Source organism: Acinonyx jubatus, chromosome B2 (assembly GCF_027475565.1).
Source record: "Acinonyx jubatus isolate Ajub_Pintada_27869175 chromosome B2, VMU_Ajub_asm_v1.0, whole genome shotgun sequence".
NCBI lineage: Eukaryota > Metazoa > Chordata > Mammalia > Carnivora > Felidae > Acinonyx > Acinonyx jubatus.
In genome coordinates, this window is record NC_069385.1 from 71,980,126 (window position 1) to 72,006,695 (window position 26,570).

The 26,570-nt window shown below is 41.0% G+C and overlaps 1 protein-coding gene across 2 annotated transcripts; it reads left to right on the forward strand.

Moving 5' to 3' along the window:
* Positions 1–207: 207 nt before the first annotated feature.
* CNR1 (cannabinoid receptor 1) lies at positions 208–25,722 on the forward strand. Of its 2 annotated transcripts, none has more exons than XM_053222476.1 (2): positions 208–349; positions 20,026–25,722. In XM_053222476.1, the coding sequence occupies exon 2, from the start codon at positions 20,089–20,091 to the stop codon at positions 21,505–21,507; it is 1,419 nt and encodes a 472-aa protein (XP_053078451.1). In that variant the 5' UTR covers positions 208–349; positions 20,026–20,088; the 3' UTR covers positions 21,508–25,722. The 2 variants fall into 2 exon arrangements, with proteins under 2 accessions (XP_053078451.1, XP_014925020.1); XM_015069534.3 differs by lacking the exon at positions 208–349 and adding an exon at positions 1,226–1,779 and having other exon boundaries at positions 20,026–25,721.
* The last annotated feature ends 848 nt before the right edge of the window (positions 25,723–26,570 follow it).

Consider the following 26,570-nt stretch of genomic DNA (forward strand, 5'->3'; position numbering starts at 1 on the left):
GACCCAACTCACGAGAGATAAAGATGTCTAAATAACCACCAGCGCCGCCGCCACAACTCTGCCTGGGCCCCGGAGGGAGGAGGAGCGCCTTTTCTGCTGAAGCAGCGACTAGGGCTTGTTTGTAGGTTCGCAATTCACCATGATAAATGTAAAGACCAATTAAGGTTTGATCCGTGCACACGGGAGGCAGACGGCGGCTGATAGTGGAACCAATTAACGAGCATGTACCCTAATTCCTGTCGCGGCCACCGGGCGCACCGCGGATCCCCAGGCGCCTGCGGCGGCTGCCCCCGAACCCCGCGCGCCCCCCGCCCGGCCCTGGAGGGGGGCGTCCTCCTCGTGCGGGAAGGTGCGAGGAGCGGGGTCCCCAGGGGGCTGGGGAGGGGGCAAGCCGGGCGGGGATGCGGAGAGCCACCCGCCTACGGAGCCCAACTGTTTGTAGCCGGGGCGTGCGGGTGGGGCGCGCCGGAGTGGTCCTCGCGGGGCGGAGGCGGCGGGGGCTGGACAAGGCGACTAGCGCGAAGCCAGCCGGTGCCCCGAGGGCGGAGGACAGGTGGCCGCGCAGCCGCCGCCAGGTAGCAAACTGCTCCGGGGCTGCGCGGCGCGGTCCCAAGGCTTCGTTCGCCCCCGGGCCTGGCTCTCAGTTCCCCGCCGCGGGGGCGACCTGGGGAAGGCGGAACGGGCGGGTGGCCGCACCCCCGGCCGGGCGCGCCTCGGCCTCTCCCCTCCTGCCCCCCTCTCCCTTCTGGCTCGGCCCGCTGCCCCAGACGTGACCCCCGAGCAAGGTGTTGGCGCTGCGCGCAATCGGGGCGCGCGTGATTAATGGCCCCGAGGTCGGGGGCAGCGCAGGCACGAGCCCCTTCTTGGCTCGGCCGGAGTGTGAGGGTATCTGGGAGGAGAGCCAGGTCCTGGCCGTGGGAGCCCCCGGGACCGCGGCGGCGGCGGTGGCGGCGGCGGCGCAGGAGAAGGAGGAGGAGGAGAAGTAGGTGACGCGGGCTGGAGAGGCTTGTCCCCTCTGGCCCCGGGGCCGGCGCCACCGCAGGTCCCCCGCGCCAGGAAAGTTTGGAGCCACGGGCGCCGCGCTGCGCGGCGCGCGGGTCCCTCCCCGCGCAGTTCCCTCGGTGGGGTCTGTGCCGCCGCCGCTGCCAGGGCAGGACAAAGGCTCATTAACACGTGATGGGACCGCGCTTCATAAATGGGACTGGAGCGAGAGGGAGCCAGAGCCAGAGCGCCAGCGGAGGCAGAGGCGGGGACCGCACGAGTGTGGCGAGGCGACGGGCGCCCGGGCTGGCGGAGACCTGCGGCCCCACGCCGAGCCAGGCGGGGCGAGTGGGAGGACCCATTGAAGAGCCCGAGGAAGGGGCGAGGCTAGCGGGCGGCGGGAGCGGAGGGGTCGCCAGTCCCGGTCGTTGTCGCGGGCGGGCGCTGGAGGCAGGGGACGCCGGCGCGCGGGCAGTGTGGACCGACTGACTTACTGACCGACCGACGGAGGCACACCCCGCTCCACCCCACCCCACCCCACCCCACCCAGCCTCGCCCGCATCCCCGCGCCGGCGCCGCCTCCCTCGGCCACCCCTTCCTTCTGCACTTCTTTTCCGCCTCCGCCTCTTCTTGGCTCCCGCGGCGCCAGTGCCTTCCCCTGGCCCGGGCGGGGCGCCTCGGCTCCCGGCAGAGCTCCGTGGAGTCGGGCGGAACGTTCCGTTCTAGCAGAGAAGCAGCCCCAGCGTTGGGCGAGAGGTGCCGAGGGAGCTTCTCCCCGAGGACCGGGGGATGCGAAGGGTAAGACCTGGCAGGGTTGCGTTTGGAAATACTTTTTTTCCGCCTCCCGCCCCTTCGGGTACTGACCGGTGTGGTCCCCAAGTGTCCTTCGTGGAGTTCTCATTCCGTGTGAGCGAATCGTGCGTCGATGTTTACTTAGCTGTGTAGCCCCAGCTTGCAAACTGTGGTCTGTGCTACTTCTGGAGGTTTCTTCCATTTACTAGTTTTTGAATGTGTGTGCACTAACGTGTTTGTAGAAAACGTGTAATTGTGCATGTTTGAGAAATAGGCGCTTGAGTTGGTGCTGAATGTCTGTAAACCATACCAGCAACTAAGTCCTCCCAGAGAAATCCATCGATCTCTGCACCAAACCTAGAAACGGTCTAAAATATTAAATGCCATATGAAGAAATGTATGTCAAATAATAAACTTTTGGTATGGAAAATATAGCTGCAGGAGCCACTCTGCTTTGAGGAAAACTAAATGTACATTTAATATCTAGATTCGAATGTTGATGGAACCATTTAACTCCGAACTAGCCATTAGATGAAAAAAGTTGCTGTGTTTTTTGAAGACATTTCTTGGTGAGGCTCACAATCATAAACGGCTCACCTCTCCAATGCAAACGTTTGCAGTGATAAACACCAGAAGCCGTCATTTGGTCATTTGAAAGTTTGAAAGCAACATGCATGTTTCTAATTTTAGTTTTAAATTAAGCAAATGAGAAAAAAATTAGTAATCTAGTAATCATTTTGCCTCCCATCTTTTTTATTTCCCTTTAAATGCGATTCTTGTCTTTGTTGTTGCTTTCATGATATATTAAGCATCCTTGGACATTTAATAAGAGATTAGAACAGATTTACTGTTTTTAAAGGTGTTGAAAGATCTCTATGGGTCCCATAACTTCTCCTCATTTTTTATTACCAAGTTAATATCTTTTCAACAAAGGGGGAAATGCAATTTCTTAGCAGAAACTCAGTGGACATTGAGTATCAGTGGGGTGACCACTGCCATCAATCTATTTTGCAGAATATTGAGAAGCTCAGAGCAACTAACCTTTAAGGTTCCCATAGGACTTTATCTGATTTAAAGTGTTGCTTTTCTAATCCCACCCTACTGACAGTTTGCAAGGGAAGATACACTGATTGATTTTTCTCTGTCCCTTTTTTTCCCCTTGGTAGTCCTTCTAGCTCCCCCCATCTCTAACCCAGTTACAAGCAATTTTATCAAAATAAAAGGCCATGCATAGTTTCTTAAGTGAGACCTATAATTTTCTGATTATATCCATACATGAACAGAATCCATGCACCTCCAGAATTTTAAATGTTGCCTGCTGCAAGCGGTTACTGATGGGCACAATAGCAGTGGCTGTAGTTGGGCAAGATGCAAGAGGATGGACATGGTTTTCAAAAAACTAATCCATATGAGGTTATCAAGAGAACTTACTGTAAACAGACTCTTTTTGTTCCAAAGATGTCTCCCACTCCAGGCAAGGAGCAATCCTGGCTGAGGTAAGTATCAAGTGTCTGATGGGGAGAGGTCTCATTGTGTTCCTAAGTCTCTGTGGGGGTAAAGTGATACCACAGGGCGGAAATGCTCAGCACTGACCTTTCTAAAATAAAATTACTATGCTTGCATACTCCTTGTCAGGAAGGCAGATTAGATATTCACGCCTCCCCCCCAATTTAATAGGTAGCCTCCACATGTATGCATACAAAAAGAATGTTGTGGCTAGTCCCTTCAATAAGCCATAGGTGATATTATTTAATTTGGTGTGTAAAGTTTTACATTTTGGTGAAAATCCGATTTTACGTTGGAGTAGTGCTGGGCTTTGTTTGTTATCCACTGTTTTCTGTCTTTTTCTGTTACCCTTTTCCCAGTGGACTGTGTGCCTCCCTGTCGCCTGTGAGATCGTTCTTCTCTAATAAGCCTAGCTGCAGGATCAGTGTGTTCTTTTTGGCATTTCAAAATGTTAAAATAGTGAAATTGTTAAATGTTACCAAGATGAAACTGCTGGGAATGAAATTCTCTGGGAGAACCACTCTATCTGTGGCATATTATAGTCTATTCCAAAAGAAAACTCCTCGCATCGGTTTACCTATTTTTTCAAGAAAGAAGCAGCCCCATTGATTGTGTTGATAAGTGTTTAGTATGCAGTGTCAGCTTATTAATTACTAAGGCAAAGCCTGAAAAACTCTTTCAAAACAATCTTGTGACATTCTTCTTTGCTTTGACTGAGAATTAACATGAACCACCAGGAAATTTAGACAGGCTCCTGGGTTGCCTTGCATATTAGTGTTTGGAATTAGAATTGGAATACTTGGCTGTTTAAGACTAAAACTATTATGAAATGGAACTTATAATAGCAGTTTATAGTTCACCACGCTTACCAAATGTTTCTTCCCAGAAAACAGTTGGCCTAATAAGAAAAGGGATTATTTCCCATAATTAGCTCTCCAGGAATGCTGCAAAAAAAAAAAAAAAAAAAAAAAAAAAAAGAGAGAGAGAGAGAGAGTAATACATTGAATTTGGAGATACCTAACAACACATGATGAGTAAAATGAGATTTGGTTAGAGCATCTTGAATTTGGTTAGGAAGATGGAGCCTGTCCTTGAGGTAGCTGCCTGTTCTTCTTGGGGTAATTACGTTAGCTCAGTTGCCTAAAGGACACAGAGTAGAGCTTTCTTTCCTGCAAAGACAGACAGAAAGAAAGAGAAAGAAAAAGAAAGAAAAGGATGCCGTGTCTTCACCAGTGTGATCTGTCTCTTCTGTTTTTGTATTCATCATTTTCTAATTGAACTGACAAATTAGTTAGAGGGAATCCAGCCTTTGGGTTTAAATTATTTATAATTCTGCTTTTGCCTCTGAAAAGACCTGGCCCCAACATTGTTTGAAAAACTGCTGGGGCTGAGTTTATATATTGCACGTCTTTATTTTGAGGGACTGCAAGGTCTGCTTGTTTTTCTTTTCTTGACCGAAGAGTGATAGAGAAGTTAAAGAATAAGAGGAAATCAAACCCAATTGTACTTCATATTGGCAAAATTTTAACTTCATCCCCCTCCCCCATCTTTGGCTCTTTCTCAATCCTGTCCTCATAACAATGTTAACTTTCTGTTACATCTGCATAAATGCTGTTTCTGAGGGGTTGGGGGATAGGACACTTTGCCACTGAATTGTTGTCTAGTGTTCTGATAATCATTTAATTCACTAATCTGTATCTTCTTAGATTACATTGGGTTAACTGTAGAACATAGATCAACTCCAATTTCTTCCAGATATTTTCTGGACTAAAAGAAGCAATAAATGTCATCCAGAATATATATAACATGAAATTACATACTACATAATTAAAAAATTTTTTTGAATGTTTATTTTTGAGAGAGAGACAAAGTTTGAGTGGGGGAGGGGCAGAGAGAGAGAGGGAGACACAGAATCTGATGCAGGCTCCAGGCTCCGAGCTGTCAGCACAGAGCCTGACGCAGGGCTGGAACTCATGCACCCGGGAGATCATGACCTGAGTTGAAATCAGATGCTTAACTGACTGAGCCACCCAGGCACCCCTGTACTGCATAATTTTATATGATTGGGATGTATAATTACACTTGTATACATATATGTGAACAAACTTTCTCATAGATGTGTATCATGACCAACACAAAAGTTTAGACCGATTGCCTTTATATATTTCAATATATAATTCAGATTTTAAATAAATACCACAAATTTGGGTGAAATGTCCAAAATTAAGGCAGCTGTGCAGATGGACACAGAAGACTCAGGCAAAAGGAGTATCCACCTTGAATCCAAACAAGGAAGGCTGTTCTGATTTTCCAGGATAGTGGAAATCTGCTCCAATCTCATGTCATCTAAGAATCTTGTAGAGATGCCAGGATGGGCATAACTACCTTTGATTATGGTTTTCTCATCAACACTGACTGATGTGTTTAATACAGTTTTCACCAGTCTTGCTAGTTGTTTATTATTTTTAGAAAATGAAGTTGGGAGAAAAAGTACAAGGTTATTACTCTGTCACAAAATGCACATCAATATCGTTATATTTGTAACATATAGCACATTGTCGTGCTATCACAAAAACGTTAAAACTATAGGAAATATTAGAGGGGGCGGGGAAGGGAAGGTTGTTTTTTGTGGTTTTCCAGGGCCTCTCTTGGTCCCACTCAAAGAGTTTGATGTTAGAAGAACTTCTACCTTAAACAGGCCTGAACGGATAATAGGTATGTTTATGACCTATCAGTGATAATAGATCACAGCCATTACATAAAGTAATCAGTGCGATTACCTCTAGTTCTTAACAGAAAATATTGAGTAAAAGGTTTCCTGGGTCATATATCTTCACTGAACAGGGTGCCTCGTGGAAAATAAAGCACATTTCATTGTAACAGTTTTTCTAGTACACTTGCCATTGCAAATACATTCTTGAGCTAGTTTTCATTGATATTTTCCATATATTTGAGGCATTTTTCCATATGGCATACTGACGAATCACTTCAGCATATCCTTTAATTTAAAGTTTCATTTGGCCAGGTTGATGTCATAATTTAGTGAGCATGAGGTTCATAGTTGTGTTTGGATGGGTTTTCAAAGGAAGAATTGTTTACTAGCCAGACCTGAGCAAATGGGCCTGGCGGAGTCATAGCAGTCGTTCTGGAATACTACAAATTCTGTTTTAGCCCCCGCTGGAGAAATTTTCACACCTGCACTTGAGGAAAGCTTTCAAAGTTTTTCTTTGTTTGTTTGTCTTTTTTCTTTTGTTCTTGAATATATGAGTTGAGACTGGTTAGTGGGAATCAGTGTCTCCTAGCCAACTCTTTTTTTAAACTATGGTGCTGTTGCATTATATCCTGTATTTTTGAATACGCTTATTAAGGTAGGTTTTGCATTTTGTTAATGCAACAAGGGATTCAAGTTCCCATTTCTCCTAACCTAGATGGCAAATAGTTTTTCCCTACAAGCACAATATTTTATTATCTGACTCTTATCCTTCCACTGGAGTTTGGATTCTTAATTGCGTAGAGTTTGGATTCATTGAGTAGAAATTTGATATCTTTGGCTTGATTCTTTACCATCATTATCAACTCTGAAAAGCATTTAAAATTTGTTTTTGACTTCAGGAGATAAAGTGCGGTATAGTTTCCTAAATCTGACAATGTAATATCTATTTTTTTATTCCTACTAGCAAATTCCATGCTATTGCTTTTTAAGGAAAGGCAGAGGCATTTTTCAAAGATGTGCCAGGCAATCTGTTGTGGTAGTTGAATATACTGGCAAATGCTTTCACAAACTGTGTATGTCAGTAGTATATTTAAATATAATTAAAATAAAATACAATTAGGAAATAATGTTTTTCAAAGTTTATGTTTAAATGGAAGGGTTCCCTTCTTCCCTCATTATTTCTTCATCTGTTCTTTTAGACCATATATTCAGAGAAGAATGTTGGAATATGAGTTCTATAAATTGAGTTAAGTTACAAGGAGCTTTACATTTAAATTGGTGATAAATTCCAGTGTGCTTTTTAAAAAACAAATTTCTCCTTGCACATATGGACATTCATACTATAGGAAATTTTAGAGCACTGACTTCTGTCGGTCAAGAGGCTAAACAAGATGTTTGTAATATAGCAAGTAAACTGATATCATGTGTAGTGTGCCTTTGTCACTCATTTCCTTTTAACTCAGCTGTATTTAAAAATCATCAACTTGATTTATCCTTTAGAAAAGAGACTTAATGTAATGCCACTATGATCTGTGTATGCTGGTTTATTCCAGTGTGGCTTGTTCAGTGGACCAGATTTTCAACTCATTTCGATGCACTGCTACCAGAATTTGTAAATGTTTTCTCTAGCATTTGTACAAGTTGTGGTGAGCAAGTGATATGCATGTGGAGAAGGAAAGCTGAAGAATTTAATACAGAACCAAAGTAAGCAAAAGATTGTCCCAAGAGTCCTGTGTCTTTGCATACATGGGGATTTGACTTCAGAAGATAGACAACTACTTTTGGAAATTATATCAAACTTCTTACAAACAACAGCCAGAAAAGGGAAAACCTTTGAATGATTTTAGTCCTCAGCTAAGGAAATGAAGGATGAGTAATCTATGATCCATTTTTATTGATGAAGTAATTAAAGAGGAAACAGTCTGCCCAAAGTCAGATATTTAAGTACTTTGGGATACATTTCCATGTATTTATAGCTTTTAGGTATTTTTGCAAGATATATGCCAGCTATAAGCAGTATGAATTGCATAATCTAATTCTGTAAGTTAATTTGCAGCCGGTCTGCATTACTTAGACCTCCTGCAAGATTTCAATTTTAGTTTGTTGTTTTCTGGGTTCATCTCCTGCGATACATTATTTTACAGTTTGGGGAAGAGAAGAACAGAAACAAACATTTCCAGCTTAAAAAAAAATAAGCTGAAATGTTACCTACTTTTACTGGTTTCCCTTCTTTTATTCTCAGCCATCCTTCCCAGGGGTGTCGAAAGGAATGGCTACCAGTTCTAGAGAACTTTGCACACATAGACTTTGTAAATAGAATTAGGAGAAAATTGTGTGGAGTTCTTAATTTATGCCTCAGTGCTGGGTAAGTACATATTATATCTTGAAGCCACATTGCTTTGTTGGACAAAAGTATAACAATAAGTTTGCTGAAGAAGTGCAGAGAAGCCCAGAATTGTAGACTGAAAAACCTTGAGAGGTTCCCCACTCATTATGTTTATTTTCAGGAGAGACCACATTATTCTATTTCAGTCACATAGAAATATCTTGGTTTTAAACGTCTTTTAGAGACTACTTTGTCATGAGTGGGCTCCCTTAGCAATCCATTTCAATGATCTAAAAGCCTGTACTCCTAGAATATTCCTTGTTCCTGTCTAACCTCAATTCTTCTTAAAGGTTAATTTTTATTTCTCCCCCTCATTTAGTGTTTCTCATGGGCCTCCGTAATCTTTAACAGTAGCTTTTAAACTTTAGAGTGTGTTAGAATCTCCCAGAGGCCTTGTGCTCCAAATCCTAAGGTTTCTGACTCAGTAGGTCTCAAGTGAACCTGAGAATTTGGAGTTTTTGTAAGTACGGCTGGTGGGGAGACTACCCCTTATGAACCTCCGACCTGTGAAAGAACTGTGTGCACTCACAGACCACTGTGTGACTTCTCACACTGTTCTTTGAGATGTGTCCTAGATGTCCAGCCCATTCTTACCTATCTTACTTCCTAGTTCTTTACCTTCACGTCACTTTTTCTGAATACCTGCAGTTCCTCAGCTCTGTGCATAATCGCAAAATTGCATCACACAAATCTCAGGAAGAGTTTGACCTTGAATGAGTACAATAAAATTACCTTATGGTTTCAGTGACATCAAAATCCTATACTTGCATCCAATTTGCACACTTACTTCTTAATCAGAACTACATTTTCAAAGCATATTCTCCATCTTTACTGAAACCTAGTTCAGTTCTGTTAGCATACAATTATTTGCATCTTTTATTGTATCTTTTTCTTGAGAGACAGAGAGAAAGCACGCAGAGAAGGGGCAGAGAGAGAGAGAGAGAGAGAGAGAGAATCCCAAGCAGGCTCCCTGCTGTCAGCACAGAACCTAATGTAGGGCTCGAACTGACAAACCGTGAGATTGTGACCAGAGTCGGGCGCTTAGCCAACTGAGCCACCCAGGCACCCCTATAATTATTTGCATCTTGAAAACATATTTTTATGTTTGTATCTTGCATGTTAGTACACATTTAATTTTTTTTAACATTTCAGCTAAAGAAACTGGCACATAAGTACCTAGTTTATAAAATCATGGTTGAAGGGAACCCTGGCTTTATACAATAAGAACTTATTTAAAATTATTCCAGTAAAAAAATGATAGAAAGGAAATTGAACTATTTAGAAAGCTACCATATCTTGATTTGTATGAGTACTTGAACAAATATTCACTTACCTTGTGAAATATTCCATTTTAGCCCCTGTAATGATAAATATTTTTCTGTTCTTTTTCATCACATAATTATGGCCTGTGTTGGTGATTTTGTATCTGCAAATTGGAGAGCCAAATGTTTTGTAAAATAGAAATGAGTTGGGTTTGTTATTAGAATTGATTTTGGGCTCCTGAGATATCCCCATCTTACATTTAGCATCTGTTGGCATAAACATATCATTTGTTTTTAGTAGAACTACTTTCCTTTTCTCATCTTTAATTACTTTCTTGAGGCAGAATTCCAAATATTCACAATTAATTTTTATCAATATATTAAATTTTCTCAATGCCCTTTTGCCCCAGAAAAGCAATTAAAAATTTAGTTTTTGTATGGAGTAGTAATAACCCATTTTAATCCTCCATAACATATTTTCTTATTTATGTTTTAATTAATTCAGTTGTAAGATACATGAAATGTTGTAGCAGGAAGAGAAGTTGCTCAACCAAAGCAAGAACTATGTCCACTGAATAGAATAACAAATTGATTCCTGAGGGTTTATAAAAGCCACTCCATCTAGTGGTTGAATTTTCACATAAACTTCTCTTGACAAGTTGTTTTCAAAACATACTTGCACATGGGGAAACCCATTTAGGAAAGATTAATGCATAATAACATGTATTTGAGATAGGGAAAAAGTTCATTATCATCATCATTTCATACATTGTCTTTAAAGGTCTATCAACAGCATGTAAGTAGGATTCATTCAAGGTTGTGCACATCACAGAAATCTCTCTGTATATCATGGCTGTGTGCCTCAACATTGAGGTTCATGACACACACCGGGGTAACCAAGGATAAGAATTAAAGGTAGATACCTGTTCTTTTGCCTCTAGCTTCCACTTGCCATCAACATAACTTCTGTTTAATCGTGGGATAAAAGATCCTGGGGTAAATAATTGTTGATGCCTTTTATATAACCTTTACATTTGGGGAGTTGTTTTTTTTTCCAGGTAACTCTTTCGTGTATTAGACCAAAACTCAGTTTTAATTCCCTAACATAACCAGCTGACTTTATGCCAAGGAAAACTATCCACAGTTAAATACCATTCTGCTAAGATAGATCTGCCATGCTGCTGATGAGCACCAGTAAGCATTTAGGTATTGAGTACCTGCCCTGTGCCAGGCAGAGGGCATGCGAGGCATATAAGACAGGTCCCTATTCTCAAGGCGTTCATGATTTGAAGGGTTCAGCAGTGCCCAGTCTCTCTCCTGGGAGAAAACCTCAAAGCAAATATAGGAAGGGGATTACACAACCCAATTATTGAGATGCACAACCCAATATCGTTTGATGATGAAATATCATATGCCTATTACATGTTTTCATATCCTACTGTATTCTGTCCTCTGTGGGAGGAGAAGGACAGATGGGTGGCTTTTATTTGATGGAGTGGAGTGGGGTGGAAAATCATTCCTCTTGCTTCCTTGACCCAGATCTATTACACGGGTGTAATACATGGATATGTATTTAATGTCTACATTGCTAGGCACAGAGTATGTGCCCAATAAAAATGTGTTACGTGAAGCATGCGAGGGCCTGTAACTTTGTATCCATCAGCCACATTGCTGTAGTAACACCGCTTTATGATCTTTGGGCACCAGAGATCTGTCACAAGCACTCCCTTGTTGGAGCCTAAGGTTTACAAAATTTCTTTTTCCTTGATTCCAGCCACCATCCTAGGAACAGGCCACAGAGAGTCACCTGTCTGAGCCGACCAAAACTATTCTGCTCATGGTGGGAAATTGAGTGATTTCACGGAGTTTGAATTTCTCCATATGGGAATGAATATTTCAAACTTTTGTTCACTAACAACCATCATGTCTCATTCAGACCTAGAGAAATTGTCCTCTCTCTTCCTCGCTGGTATCGTGGAAACTCATTATTGTCCACATTCCTTACAATTAATCGAAGGGGAAAAAAATCTGTCTAATTCTTTAAAAATAGTGAAAAGACAAGTTACATTTTATTTATTATTTGCCAACAGTCAGTGAAAATAAGGTGCTAATCCAGGGTTAGGATTTATTGCTTATAGTTAATTATCATACTTGTCCCTGGAGACCACAGGGCAAGAATGATTTGCAAGTGCTGTGGGCAATCTTTTGCTGTCAACAGATCTTCCTTGAGATTTTAGTTGTTTATTGTGTAAAGTGATCACGTACTGTCTAGTACCTCCTTTTCCCAAAATCAATTCTTCCCCCTTCCGTAGAAACAAAGAAAAGTGTCTTATTAAATGGTCCCTGGACTTCAAAGTTAAGCGCAGGGACTTGAAGTTACACAGACTTGGGTTGAGTTTAGCTCTGCCCTCTAGGTAGAGACCTTGGGCAAAGCATTTTACCACTCTAAGCCTCAGGTTTTTCATATGTAGAATGGGGATTATAATAGCACCTAATTCATGTAAATATATATATATATATATATAGCACACAAATATTCTAATTTTTCTTACTAAAACATTTGGGAATTGGAATTTTCTCTATTGTGCATTTAATCACCCAGATCACCCAATCACTCTGAGATCTGAACCTGGAGAAACAGGACTTGATTTTTCATTGGACTTAATTTGTATGCTCATGGATTCAAAGAGAATGTATTCTTTTGTTGAAAGATGAGGGAAGAAGCTGAAAGGTATGCTGCACCATTGGACAAAAAGTAGCATGCTTTAAACTACTTCTGTCTTTGGTAATGAACTGTCAGATAATCTATCTGCTGGGTTCTACATATTTTATGGGCTGGAATAATACATCACTTTTGACTTTTAATGGCCAAACTTCACATGCAAGATAAAGACAGTCTTAAGGAGTATTTGTATATGGACCATGGCTTCAATTGAATTGAAAATTTTGCATGTTCTCTTTTAAGGGAAAGCTGCATCAATTATGCTTGATCACTTCCTTTACAGATATGTAGAAAAAGTAGCTCTCTCTGAAAAAAGATATAGGCACTTAGAGGAAACATCAAAACAGCAGAACAGGGGTGCCTGGGTGGCTCAGTTGGTTAAGCAACCAACTCTTGATTTTGGCTCAGGTCATCATCTCATGGCTCTTGAGATCAAGAACCCATGTTTGGCTCTGTGCTGATAGCAGGAAGCCTATTTGGGATTCTCCTTCTCCCTCTCTCTCTCCGCCCCTCCCCCACTCATACTCGTGCTCTCTCTCTCTCTCTCTCTCTGTCTCAAAATAAATAAACTAAAATAGATAAATAAACTAACTTTAAAAATAGTAGAACAAAATTAAATGGCAAATGGATAAATAGAATTGGCTGTAAAGCCAACAAATCATTTCATTTATATCATTAATTTGCTTTTGTATAGGCTTTTCTTATGGAATCATCACCTCATAGTGAATGTTTAATCTGATGTAGTTTTAAAGGTATTAATTCTTAAGCCCTAAAACTATTTAAATTTTAATAAACCTTAAATGTTAAATAATAAACCTTTAAATGTTAAATAATTTATAGCCTTATAAATGCCTTAATGTCTATTTAGTTCATATTAATGATGTATTTTTATGAAATATATTTTTTTACTAACAAAGACTAACAAAGAGAAAATGGTGCATTTAATAACTTCTATTCGACATTAGAAAATATATGAAAAGCTAAAGCTTTGAGGACCAACCAAGCATTACCTACATAATGGAATTTTCTTTTATATATGGGAAAAGGAGCTGACATTAATACAAAGAAGAAGGATTATGTATTTTTGCCTGAATTATCAGGATAATTAAGTCAATCCTTTATTTCTCTTTGCTAGAAGATAATGCAAAAAGTGACCAAACTACTTGAATAATTCCCAAACTCTGGTGGTTATGTAAGAGTTAGAAAAGACTCAGTTGCCCATTCAGCCATAGCAGAAGCATCATTCATAGAGTGACAATGTTGGCCCATGAGATTTGCCATGTATATTGAGGACATATCTTAGACATAATGCAATTATAAGGGTCAACTAAAATTTTCCTACCAACTTTAGAGAAATATATTATCAAGTAATTTTTTCTTAATCAAATTAGTAGAAACCAGACTTGTTCCTAGAAATGAATGGAGAATAATAAATACATCCACTGGCACCTTCATTCTCTTGAACCTTCACAAGGCTCTTTTACAGGGCTAGTTGAGCAGAACACAAAGCCAACAAAGAAATTAGGGAGAACGATAGGGTTAAGCAAGGGCCTGGGACTCATGCATTTGACATTTTGGACTCTTATCAGCCTAGAAACTATGAGATTGGCATTGTCTCCTTAAAGCATTTATTAACGTAGGATATTAGAGAAGGAGCCTGGCGGAGGGGGGGGGGGGGGTTGCTGATACAGTCTATATCAGGAGCACTGGTCCTTCTGATGTGTCTAGAGGGTTTTCTGCCCAACTAGATGTGACATCCTGCAGGGAGCAAATGTTGCCTCCTGCCTGTTTCCTCAGAGATGCCGCATAGGCCAGAACTGCAAAGATTTGGACTCCAGATAGAACAGCAATAAATATCTAAATTATTAAAATGTCTCTTTAAAACAAAGAAAGTCTTCAGCAGGGCAATGAAGACTAAAATAGCCTGCTATTAATTATATTGATATAGAAAAGACTCTATTTGAAGTCTTGTTTTGATATTCAGTGCTCACCTTAATGAGGACACGGATATTTTATACCCTTAAGGGTTATAGAAACAAAGATGTGACTCTAGGTAGACTTTAGAAAACTTTATGCTGCCGGTGTACCCAGAAAATTTCTTTGATGATACCGCAGCCTGCCAGTTAATGCAGAAGTTTGGGGGTGGTAGATGGGAAACAAGTGTGCGTGTAGTGAGATGGACAAACACAACAGGTGATGTCATTCTAAAAACTTGAGTTGTTTCTTTTTTTAAATAATAGATTCAACACAGGGAAATATTTTTCATTTTTATAAAGGCATAATTTATAGCTTAAATTACTAGAACAAGTTGATTATATTTTTAAAAACAGAATCCTAGGAAAATCCCCTTAAATGTCATTCAATCATCGTTTTACTATAACAGTAATAAAAACCAACAGCTTCTTTAATAGGTGCATCTACGCACCTTGCTAGAAATTTCCAATTATGATTTTCCCAGTCGCACACAAAAACACAATTAATGGCAGCTGCATCCCCCAAAGCCTAAACTATATTACTAGTGAACTCTCAAAGAAAATTCTCAATGCGAAAGATAATCAGGTGAAAATTACTGTAATAATCCAAACGTAGAAATAAAGGGAAGAATTACTGAAATGCAGAGGACCACTTTCCCATCATGATCCCATTAACTGTTAAAATAGCCTGTGCACAGTGGTACTTTGACATTACTAAGATCCTTGAACTGCAGAAAATCCATGTATACTTTAGAACTGTATTCCTTAATTAAGGTTGCCTGATACTGGACAGAAATTACTCTATATTTCATAACCACACCATGCTCTGGCTCAAATGTAACAAGTTAGTTTGTTTTAATGAAAGTCCTTGGTTGCATTAACGTGGAAAATGTGAGCACATATGTGGTGATCTTAATACAGAGTAAGTCACAGGCACACATGTTCTGCATTGATGAAGAAAGATCTGTGATCTTTTGTCATCACTGAAGAAGGTTTATAGCTCTTCCAGATACTAAAATTTTAATCCTTGAGGTCATGCCAGTAGGCAGATTTACCTAGATGGGCTGGCATAGGAAATAATGATTTAGTAGGAGGTAGTCTTAATTACTATTGACAAAATGCCTTAATTTGAGTTTGTAAGAAGCTTGAATATAATACAGAAAGCAAAATGGCTTTATTCTGGTTACTGTTAGTGCTTAAAACAGTGCATAAAGTCCAAAAGCAAAAATTCTGGGGTCTGACAGACACGGGTTCCACTACAAACTCTTCGTCTTCCGGACAATTTGCTTAACATTAACAACTAATGATTTCCATTCCTTTATGTGAAATGGTGACTATAAATAAGCACCTGATAGACTTGTCATGACAATTTAATGGTAGAATATGCATAAAGTCTCTGGAATACCTGGGGTATAATAGAGTTCCAAATAAAGTTTCCTCCTCCCTCACCCCTGTGTGCATCTGCTATTTCCTTCATGCTTTAAGTGCTGAGACAAAAATGAAAACTGAATAAGCAGCCTGTGATCTAACAAAGCAATGTGTTGTCTTGAGATAATAATTTATGGTAAGAGTCATAGTACTAAGTAATGATAATAATTAATATTTATTGAAGATTTACGTTTTGTGCCAGGCACTATGTTAAGTGCTTTACCTGCCTTTTTAAAATTTAATTTCTATGGGGCGCCTGGGTGGCTCAGTCGGTTAAGCGTCCGACTTCGGCTCAGGTCACGATCTCGCGGTCCGTGAGTTCGAGCCCTGCGTCGGGCTGTTGGCTGATGGCTCGGAGCCTGGAGCCTGCTTCCGATTCTGTGTCTCCCTCTCTCTCTGCCCCTCCCCCGTTCATGCTCTGTCTCAAAAATAAATAAACGTTAAAAAAAATTAAAAATAAAACAAAAGAAAATTTAATTTCTAGGACAATTCTGTGATTTAGGCAATATCATCATCAAACTCATCCCCATTTTGCAGATGAAATGCTGAGGCTTAGAGAGATTAACTACTCGCCCAAGTACAAGTCTCACAGTAATCTTGCTCTTCTAACTCCTAATTCAATGTTTTCTTCATTACTAGTGTTTTGACTGGTTGGAATTAGTGGGGAAAAGAAGGGAGATAGTAGTAACCCTGGCTTCAGTTAAAGGGTTGATGGTTCATCAAGGCTAAAAGCAGCTCTAGACATACTGTCTAATATGGTAACCACTAGCCACATGTGGCTATTAAGAACTTCAAACATGGCTGGTACCACATGTTGAAGTGATAATATTTTGGATCCACTGGGTTAAATAAGATATTAAAATTAATTTCACCTTTTACCATTTCCTTTTTTTACCTAGATAGTGGAAACTTTGATATTGTATATGTGGCTCACATTACATGTTTATTAGACAGCACTGTTCTAGAACCAGAACATCTGGGTTCATTCTGGCTCTACCACCTACTGGCTGTGTGAATGGCAGGTTACTTACCCTCTCTGTGCCTTTCATCTGTGAAATGGGGATAATAACGGCACCCACCTCATAGGGTCATTGTGAATGATAACCAGTTTGAATACTTACCTGGCAGGGGAGATATCCTGATCACGATAAGCAATTTGATACACATAAGAAGGTCAGGATGCCACCTACACATAAGCTCTCCAGAAGTGCTTAAAAAGGGAATATCAGCAAGATTTAGTAGTCTTCTTATTATAAAGGCCAAGAAAGAAGAGGAGTCCACGGTAAGTTCAAGGTATGAGCTTGGACAACTTAATACAGTTATTCATAATTCCATAAGAAATGTGAAAAGAGACATGACTGGAGGCCATTTGCTGCAGCAGTATCTGTAACAACAAGAAGTGATAACCTAAACCTTCATCAGAAGGAGGCTGGTCATGTTCATTTAGTGGATACGTGAGGCACCTGCTGAAGGGAGGGAGGGTTCATGGACCAATGTGCAACTGTCTTCACGTATATGGAAAAGCAAGCAGTGGAACAGTATGTATAGCATCTTAGTATCTGTTAAAAATAAAGCAAAGAGGAAATGAATGTATATATCTGCTTGAATATGCATGCACAGTATCTTTGGAAAGAGTAACAAGGACCTTCTTGCCACTGAGGAGGAAAACTGGGTGGCTGGGACATGGGGACGAGAGAGCCTGGCTTTGCTGTATGTCCTTCTGTGCCTTTTGAATTTGGAATCGTATGAATGTAATATATACATATAAATGATCAAAATTTCAAATAAATTAGTTTTTAATTGGGCAGCGTGAAGGACGAGTTAGTTACTTGACATAGCAGGACTTAGGGGTTGGAGTTCCTGGACTGGCTCCCGGGAGGAGATGTTGGGCTCAAGTTTTGATTTTCAGGCCAAATATCCATTGAATTCATTACCTTTCTCTCCTCTAATTTTAAGAAAAGACAAAGAAGTAGTATTAAATCACTGCTTTAATGCACCCGTTAATAAAATTCAACTGCCACTATTAGGTTCACATGAACATTTCTAAGGGAGACCGGCCCTCTCTTTCTCATCTGCTATTGTGCATCAGGCTGGTGAAACACATAAGAAAAAAAGACACCACTCCTGTGCTTGGAAGCCATTTTCTAGTTATGGAAATAAATATGTAAGCTCATGATTAAGTGATATGGTGGGGCCTGTAATAGAGGGAAAGCCTGGGGGTACTAGTTCTGCCTGGTGGGGAGGGCTAGCCAAAGAGATGTCAGAAATGGAGGAAACTTAATGTAACGGAGAGCTTGGAAATGGGTATTTCGGATGGAGGGAGGCTAAGAGGAAAGAAGGAAGGTGTGCAGGTGTGATCCAAAGAGCAGCATGCCTTCCAGGGCCAGAAAGCGCTGTGTTTTAGTACGGGTGGGAGTTGAGAGGCAAAAGTCAGATTTGAGGATATGCCAGGACCATTCACAGCTCTCTCACAAATCGTGGCCATTTCTGAATCCCTCAGATTGCGGGTGAAAATTTTCATTTGTAAATGGAGTTGTTTAGCAAAGGGAGGTTTGCAAAGAGCAGAGTTGATTCAGGAGACAGCCTGGACTCAGGTGTGGCAGAATGTGGGGAGGTGGGCCACATTTAGCCACTGTCCCTGGTTCAAATTACTGTATAAACGGAACAACCCCCCCCCCCCACATCGTGATACTGAAGGTATTCATTTAAATTTTATTTTCTTTGCCTCCATATTCTGTTTCCACTCACACTAATCCTACATACTCTTGGCATAAGCATCCTTTCCTTGGGGAAGCCTCCTTCAACCCCCTAGACTGGCTGCTCCCACAGCATCTTGCATATCACCAGTCACAGCTGCCACCACACTTCATCATAATTACGGGGTCAGCTGTCAGTCCTCTGCCACACAGTATACTTCATGTGACAGGGACTCTTTCTCGATACTCTTAGCCCCTATGCCTACCTACCACAGTGCCTGGCACATAGTGGGTGCCCCATAATTTGTCAAAGGGGTGAATAAATGAATCATTAATTCAGATAGGTAGGATCTCTGTGTTTTAGCGGGAGGACTCAGATCATTTAAATTTGTTCCAAGGTAGTAACTATCTCCCTCTCCAATAGGAGAAAAATACAATTAGGAAGTAAAATGCTGGTTTTTATGATTACTTTAAAATTATTATAGGTATCACTCAGTCCTTCTAATATCTTTAGAAGCAAAAGAGCCTAATAGCCACGTTTTAAATAAACATTTATAAATAGTGAAATCAATTTTCTGGATGTTTATTTTGAAACAAAACCAAATTGCTTAGCTTAGAATTGAAGAACCCTTAAAATTTGGCCTCCTTTTCTCAGTCGTCCTCATTTCTGGTGCCATCTACCTGGAAAGACTGGGACTCCATAAAGGCCTGTTTCCTGTCTCCCAGCATGCTTGTGTCACTGCACCACTCATGGGGGACACTGTCAGGAAGCACTCTCCCATCATCACCGCTTTCCAGGGTTAAAGATCTTGGTCTTCCCATGAGCCTCAGTGCAAGTTTGCCCTTCATGACATTTGTCTTGGTTGGTGTGGACATTTTTGAAATTCACCTCAGCCATAGCTTGGTCCAAATGTCTCCTCTGGGAGAGGAAACTTGCCTAATGGAGACAGGCCAGAATCCAGATCTTTTCCCACGGAAGGATCCTTTGGTTCTAAGCCTCTCTTCCTCCTCCTTCGCACTCAGCACACAGGCCGTACAACACAGTTCCTGATTCCACACCATCTTGCTTTGGGGTTGTGCTGTATGTTCAGTCTTACCTGTACGACAAGATGGTAGAGTCTTCAAGAGCAGACGTTGTGTGACACGTCGATCTCCCCCATCCCCACCAGCATCAGGACACTGTGTGTATGTGACAGTAGAAGCCCGGTGGTAAACACTTCCTAATGCGACCATGAGGTGCATGCCATGCCCAAGGCACATTTCCTTTCGCTTGACTATCAGGAAGTGTGTACAGGACCACACAGTGACTTAAATCCAGGCAGCTTAAATAATGAAAGAGATATTTTTTGGTGGGTGCCACCAACATCACCAACTTCGGGTGGCTTTTCTCTGACTGACTGACTCATTTTGTTGATTAAATCTGACAAGAATTTCATTTAGGCTCAGAGACAGGAATGAAGTAACGTGATGGTACACATTTGGGATATTTACAGTAGGTTTCAAAAAAATTATTGTTATTCTCCCAGTCTTCTCACCATTCAGCTTATTTGTTTTCCCTCCTGTTAGGATTCCCTGCTGCGGGTCTCCTCCTCAGTCATTTTGAGTTTGGCCTAATCCAAGACGGAGGTTATGAAGTCTATCCTAGATGGCCTTGCCGATACCACCTTCCGCACCATCACAACAGACCTCCTCTACGTGGGCTCCAATGACATTCAGTACGAAGATATCAAAGGTGACATGGCATCCAAATTAGGGTACTTCCCACAGAAATTTCCTTTAACTTCCTTTAGGGGAAGTCCCTTCCAAGAAAAGATGACTGCAGGAGACAACTCCCAGTTAGTCCCGGCAGACCAGGTGAACATCACCGAATTTTACAACAAGTCCCTTTCATCCTACAAGGAGAATGAGGAGAACATCCAGTGTGGGGAGAACTTCATGGACATGGAGTGCTTCATGATTCTGAACCCCAGCCAGCAGCTGGCCATCGCCGTCTTGTCCCTCACACTGGGCACCTTTACGGTTCTGGAGAACCTGCTGGTGCTGTGTGTCATCCTTCACTCCCGCAGCCTTCGCTGCCGGCCCTCTTACCACTTCATCGGCAGCCTGGCAGTGGCCGACCTCCTGGGCAGCGTCATTTTTGTCTACAGCTTTGTTGACTTCCACGTGTTCCACCGCAAAGATAGCCCCAATGTGTTTCTTTTCAAACTCGGCGGGGTCACCGCCTCCTTCACGGCCTCAGTAGGCAGCCTGTTCCTCACGGCCATTGACAGGTACATATCTATTCACAGGCCCCTGGCTTATAAGAGGATTGTCACCAGGCCCAAGGCCGTGGTGGCATTTTGCCTGATGTGGACCATAGCAATTGTGATTGCTGTGCTGCCTCTCCTGGGCTGGAACTGCAAGAAGCTGCAGTCTGTTTGCTCAGACATTTTCCCGCTCATTGATGAAACCTACCTGATGTTCTGGATCGGGGTCACCAGTGTGCTGCTGCTGTTTATCGTGTACGCATACATGTATATTCTCTGGAAGGCTCACAGCCACGCGGTCCGCATGATTCAGCGCGGCACCCAGAAGAGCATCATCATCCACACGTCAGAGGACGGCAAGGTGCAGGTGACACGGCCCGACCAAGCCCGCATGGACATCAGGCTGGCCAAGACCCTGGTTCTGATCCTTGTGGTTTTAATCATCTGCTGGGGCCCTCTGCTTGCGATTATGGTGTATGATGTCTTTGGGAAGATGAACAAGCTCATTAAGACGGTGTTTGCCTTCTGCAGTATGCTGTGCCTGTTGAATTCCACCGTGAACCCCATCATCTACGCTCTGAGGAGCAAGGACCTGAGACATGCTTTCCGGAGTATGTTCCCCTCGTGTGAAGGCACCGCACAGCCTCTTGATAACAGCATGGGGGACTCGGACTGCCTGCACAAGCACGCCAACAACACAGCCAGTGTTCACAGGGCCGCGGAGAGCTGCATCAAGAGCACGGTCAAGATTGCCAAGGTGACCATGTCTGTGTCCACAGACACGTCTGCCGAGGCTCTGTGAGCCTGACGCCTTCCTGGCAGCCCAGGAAAAGAAGTTCATTTTTTTTTAAAGCTTAAAATCTAGAAAAGTCTGTCGTCTCATCGGTTATATTTTTTTAAGTTTACCATGCTCAGTGAAAGGTGATTGTCACCAGGATCAGTTATCAGTTCTCTAGCATTTCAATAGCATAGGTACTGAAACTCAGTTCTTCAGGAGTTTACAGTGAAGAAAGCCTGCTGCTTATGTGACTGAAGCTTCTTCAGAGTCTCAGTGAAACGGGAGAGAAACCTGTGGCTACACAGTTTGAAGTCTAAGTAACCACAGGGAAACACCGTCAAATGAGTAATGCCTTTGTAACCACAACTTTCATTATAATGTGAAATGTATTTGTCCATAAGTATCAGAGATGTCCATTTTTACAAGTTACAGAGTACTAAAGTAGAGCTATTTTGTAAAAATGTATTGTGTCATGTGAGATGTGTATCCGTGTTTACTGTGTGTTATTTATATTTGTCTAGTTCAGCAAAACTGAAAGGTAAACTTTCATGAGAACAGTGGAACACAAGCAGCAGATACGTGCCAGTGAGATCACTTTTTAAAAAATTATTGCCCGTGACTTTTAGACACCTTAACATTTTTTTCCAATCTATTCAAATTTGACATTGAAATAACCATAAAGGTTTATTTTTTGTTAATGCAACGGGAAGAATTTGAAGACTATCCAGAATATTGAGCAGAATTCATTGACACTTAAAAATTTGTTAGCCCTGCATTTTCATACGTGGACATTTATTATCTTCTGGACTATAGCTGTTCTGTTGGGTGATGGATTGCAATCAGAATGGAAGAGAGAAGGCATATTGACTTTTCTGGCTGACATCTCTGACTTTCTTTAGTCTTTAGCTATTACTAGACCTCTTAAGACAGCATGTGTCAATCTTAATGTATATTGTTATCACTGTGCAATTGCTGTTTACTTGAAGGGTACTGCATTCTTATATTCCAGGTTTAAATAGATTTCATGCCTGGGTGGCCAAATGAGTCTTCATTTTTTCTTAATTGAAAAGAAGTATTGTCTGGATCAGTAAAATTATACCGTGTGTGAGTGTGAATATAAATGTGTGTGTGTGTGTATCCCGTAACTGTTACAGTAATGTCGTAAAGTGAGAAAACTGTGACCAAGTGTAAACCGTATCACTCGCTGCATTCTTGCACATGAAGTCAGTTTCTAAAATTGAGTTCTTCCAGAAACCTTGTTGATAAAAATACTCACCATAAACGTTCAGGAAATTCTCCTCCCTTCCCCCAACCTTGAGAGATTGGGTCAAGTGCTACTAAATTGACCTTTAGATAGTTCAAAAGACCAGTGTCTGGCAAGGAATCATCAATGACAGATGCAAGTGAAGGTCTGTATTTACCATGTCAGTGTTGGGAAATGAGTGTCTTGGTTGCTGAGCACCTAATGTCAACCAAGTCCACGGATCATCAGAAGGGAAGTGGTTCTAAATAAAGCCCCCGTGGTAACATTTTTCCGTTGAGTGTGTAGTGATATGACCCTGTTTAACTAGCACTGTACCCCTCTTGCTGAAGTAGGACACCAGGTCTGGTCCATGTGGCGAAGGAGACCAGTCAGACAGTGGGCAAGACAGAGAAAGACAGTGAGGAGCCGACACGCTTGTGACTGAGGCTTGGATGACATGTGACTCTTTCTATGCTTCATCCAGATGCCCTTGGTGACAACCCCGGACCCAGCTTTGACTGGGTAGGTTTGGGCTAAGGAATAGACCTCTCCCCTGCTCCTCGTTAGCAAGATCTCCTGGAGTATAAAGATGAGCATGGCTTGCTGTCTTTTTATGCCCCAGTCTCATATTCTTTAATGGTGCCATGGGTGCTCAGAATTAGGCCCTTCCCCAGTTAGCATTAATATTGCTTCAGAGGCCACTTGACCCTGACAAATTACTTATAAGCAGTCTCCTCCTTAAACAGATAAAGCGTGGCTCCTTGAAGGACCCAGAGGCCTGGGTAGCATGGATTGAAGTGGAGAGGTAGCATTCATCGGGTGATTTCTAGCTCTCTAGATAGATGAGCAGCCTACCGGGGCAATCTTTTGTGCAGTGTATGGCCTACAGCTGAATGTGGACTGTGGGCCAAACTGGGATGCATTTAACCATCTGTCTATATGGCTCAAATGTGCCTGTTGGTTGCTTCACTTTACCTCTCTGTGATATGCGGGGGAGGGCTCAGGGTGCTGGAGGATGAATAAGGTCTCTTTAGAAGAAAGAGAAAAGATTATTTACAAACACTCACCAGGGTCTGGTTCCACTGAAGAATCGCTACTCGTTTGTCCGCATTATCCTTAATATTAATCCATGTGTCTCAGAGCTCACCAGGCAGGACCAACTTTCCTCTCACAGCTACGAAGGCCTGGTGAAGATGAAATTCTTGTTACTTGTGAAAAATTCCAGGATTCATTTTCGAAACTGTATTTGTGTATACGCGATGTAGATTTTATAGTGTGCTGTGCTTTCAAGATATAAATCATATATAATAAATTAAGGGACAATGGGGCTGACGGCACTAAACTTGGTGCTTATTGATATTCTAAGAAATATCTGTGAAATATCATCACATACGTGTTACACTACCTTCATTTTAAAACATTTCAGTTACTTTGAGTCACTTTGACACTTTTAATATCATTTCGTAACCCAAGAGACTCCAATGTCCTCCCTAATGAATATACTCATTAAAATTACCATTCATTAGTATCCCTTAATTAGGCCCATTAACTTAAATATAATTTAAATTTCAATAAGTTTTATAAGGTCCAACCTCAGACTTACCTACGTACCTCTGAGGATAACATACTTGTCCTGACCATGCATTTCACGATCACATATGTCTTAAAAAGGGCCAAATTCCCAACCTGTTCAATTTCTTCAGAGTAATGATGGATCTTTCAGCCCTAGGCCAATAGTTTCATTTAGATAAGGAGGGCTGTTTCCAAGAACCTCTAATTTTCCATTACCTATGAAATTTATATAAAAGAAACGTGGATCTGGGAGGAGCTGCAGACATATGCCTACACTTGAGATGATTCCCACACCTTCCCGTCATGTTGAGTCAGGTCTAACTGGCATTAAGTGTCAAGGAATTTGGGCTGCCTGAACCCACACTGCAGGGAATAGGTCCAACCAGCAGATGAGAATTAGGCCCTGGATGAGTAGCACTCTAATTACTGTCCTGTTGATTCATTTTTGCCATTCCACATCTGTAAAAGAGACCACCAATATCATGCGCAGAATTAGATTTCTCACAATCTAACTGTATATTTGTATGATATTTTAAAATCTCCTAAATGCTGGGCAATGGCTATTAACAATTGTCTTGCATTGGCCTTCTGATGAAATGTTAACAATGCCTATTGTAATATAGACAAAACATTTTATCTACTGATTTGGGCTGAATGTATGTAAATAGGTTTTAAAAAAAGTCAGATGTTTAAGCAGTGGCCTACAAATCAGTAATTTTCAGATAGAATAGTTTCTTTACATTGCTGTGGCATCCTAAAACCTATCTTCACATAAACTTAGTGTACTAGCTTGCTGGGGATCAGAGTCCCCAAGAACGGAAACTTTTTCTTGTGATAGTATGAACCAAGATACCAGGCTATCTGGATTCTTATTTCCAATGTTTCAACTGGGAAACATAACTCTTTATTGTCTGTAAATCTAACATTATTACTTTTCCTCTTAGAAGAATATCGTATCGTTAGATGTTTGTTGAGCTGGTAACACCCTTGCAACTGCGGCAATATCTTCGTTAGTAATCTGTATAATACTTTGTACACAAGTACTAGTAAGATTGTTATTCAATGTAGCTTCAGTCATTAAATTACTATAGCAAAGTAGTACTTTCGTAATATTTACAGTGTATTAAGCCCACACTATATTTTATTTCAGTGATATAATTAAATTGTTATTTATTCGAAGAGAAAACATCCCATCATGTCTGTTGTCCAAAGTTACGTGGAATCAAATAAAAATTCTAGATTATCATGAAGAACACAAACGCCTTTGAATTCTGCCTTATTTCACAGTCTAGCATTAAAACACTCAGGACTTAAGTTCTAAAAGATTGCTGAACAACTGATTTGTTCCCAAAAAGCACTCATGATTTTATCTGAGAAATGAGGACAGATTGGATTCATGTAGTCATTTTTAACATAGGCAAAACATGCATAAAACCATCATTTACATAATAAAGAGCAAAAGCCTGCCATACCTTTTAAAAGCATTATTTCATTAAAGGGTTTAGTGATTTTGCAGTAAATTAAAATAAATATACTGTTCATAATATGTAAATGAAATTGGAACTTAGCAGATTTAGCAAATTATATAAATCTGAAGAATTTATAAACACATAGTCTGAACCATGTGTAAGAGATAATTACTTTTTAACATAACTTATAAAAACATAATTTTATTTGTACAATAAGAAAAACTAGTTTGAAAATTTTATGATGAAGTAAAAAAAGCATTATAATGAAGTTTTTACATTATTATTATCCAAAAGTATGTTTCCAGTTGATTTTGAAAGAAAGTAGTATTCAAATGATAAACTGGCAAATATTTAAAAATAGATTATATTTTGATGACAAAATAAAAATTTATTATTCTGCCTATTTTAGTAAACACTGTAAACTGCACAAGCTGAATGCTTCTAACAGAAAGCAAATGACATGTGTTCTTTGTTCTTAAATTTTACATTGGTACTTGAGGGGAACAAGATACTTATTTCAGTGTCTTCATGTAGCAAAATTAAACACTGATCCCCCATCATTAGTGTTACTATCTATAGTGAAATATACATTTAGAACAATATAGAAACAGGAAACCAATTGAGGTATGTAAGAAGCTCTACCGTGTCCCCCAGAGATGGTTCTCTAAAGAAAAATTCCACCCTTACGTCTAAAATATTCTAGAAGAGTTTCTTTTGGATTGAAGGTGATACAGGTGAAGTTTTGGGTTCCATACTGGAACATAGAGAGTGAACAATACACATTATCATTGTTCTTCAGCTCC

Coding starts and splice junctions, on each gene's coding strand:
- CNR1 (XM_053222476.1), top strand. CDS start 20,089: ATGAAGTCTATCCTAGATGGCCTTGCCGATACCACCTTCCGCACCATC.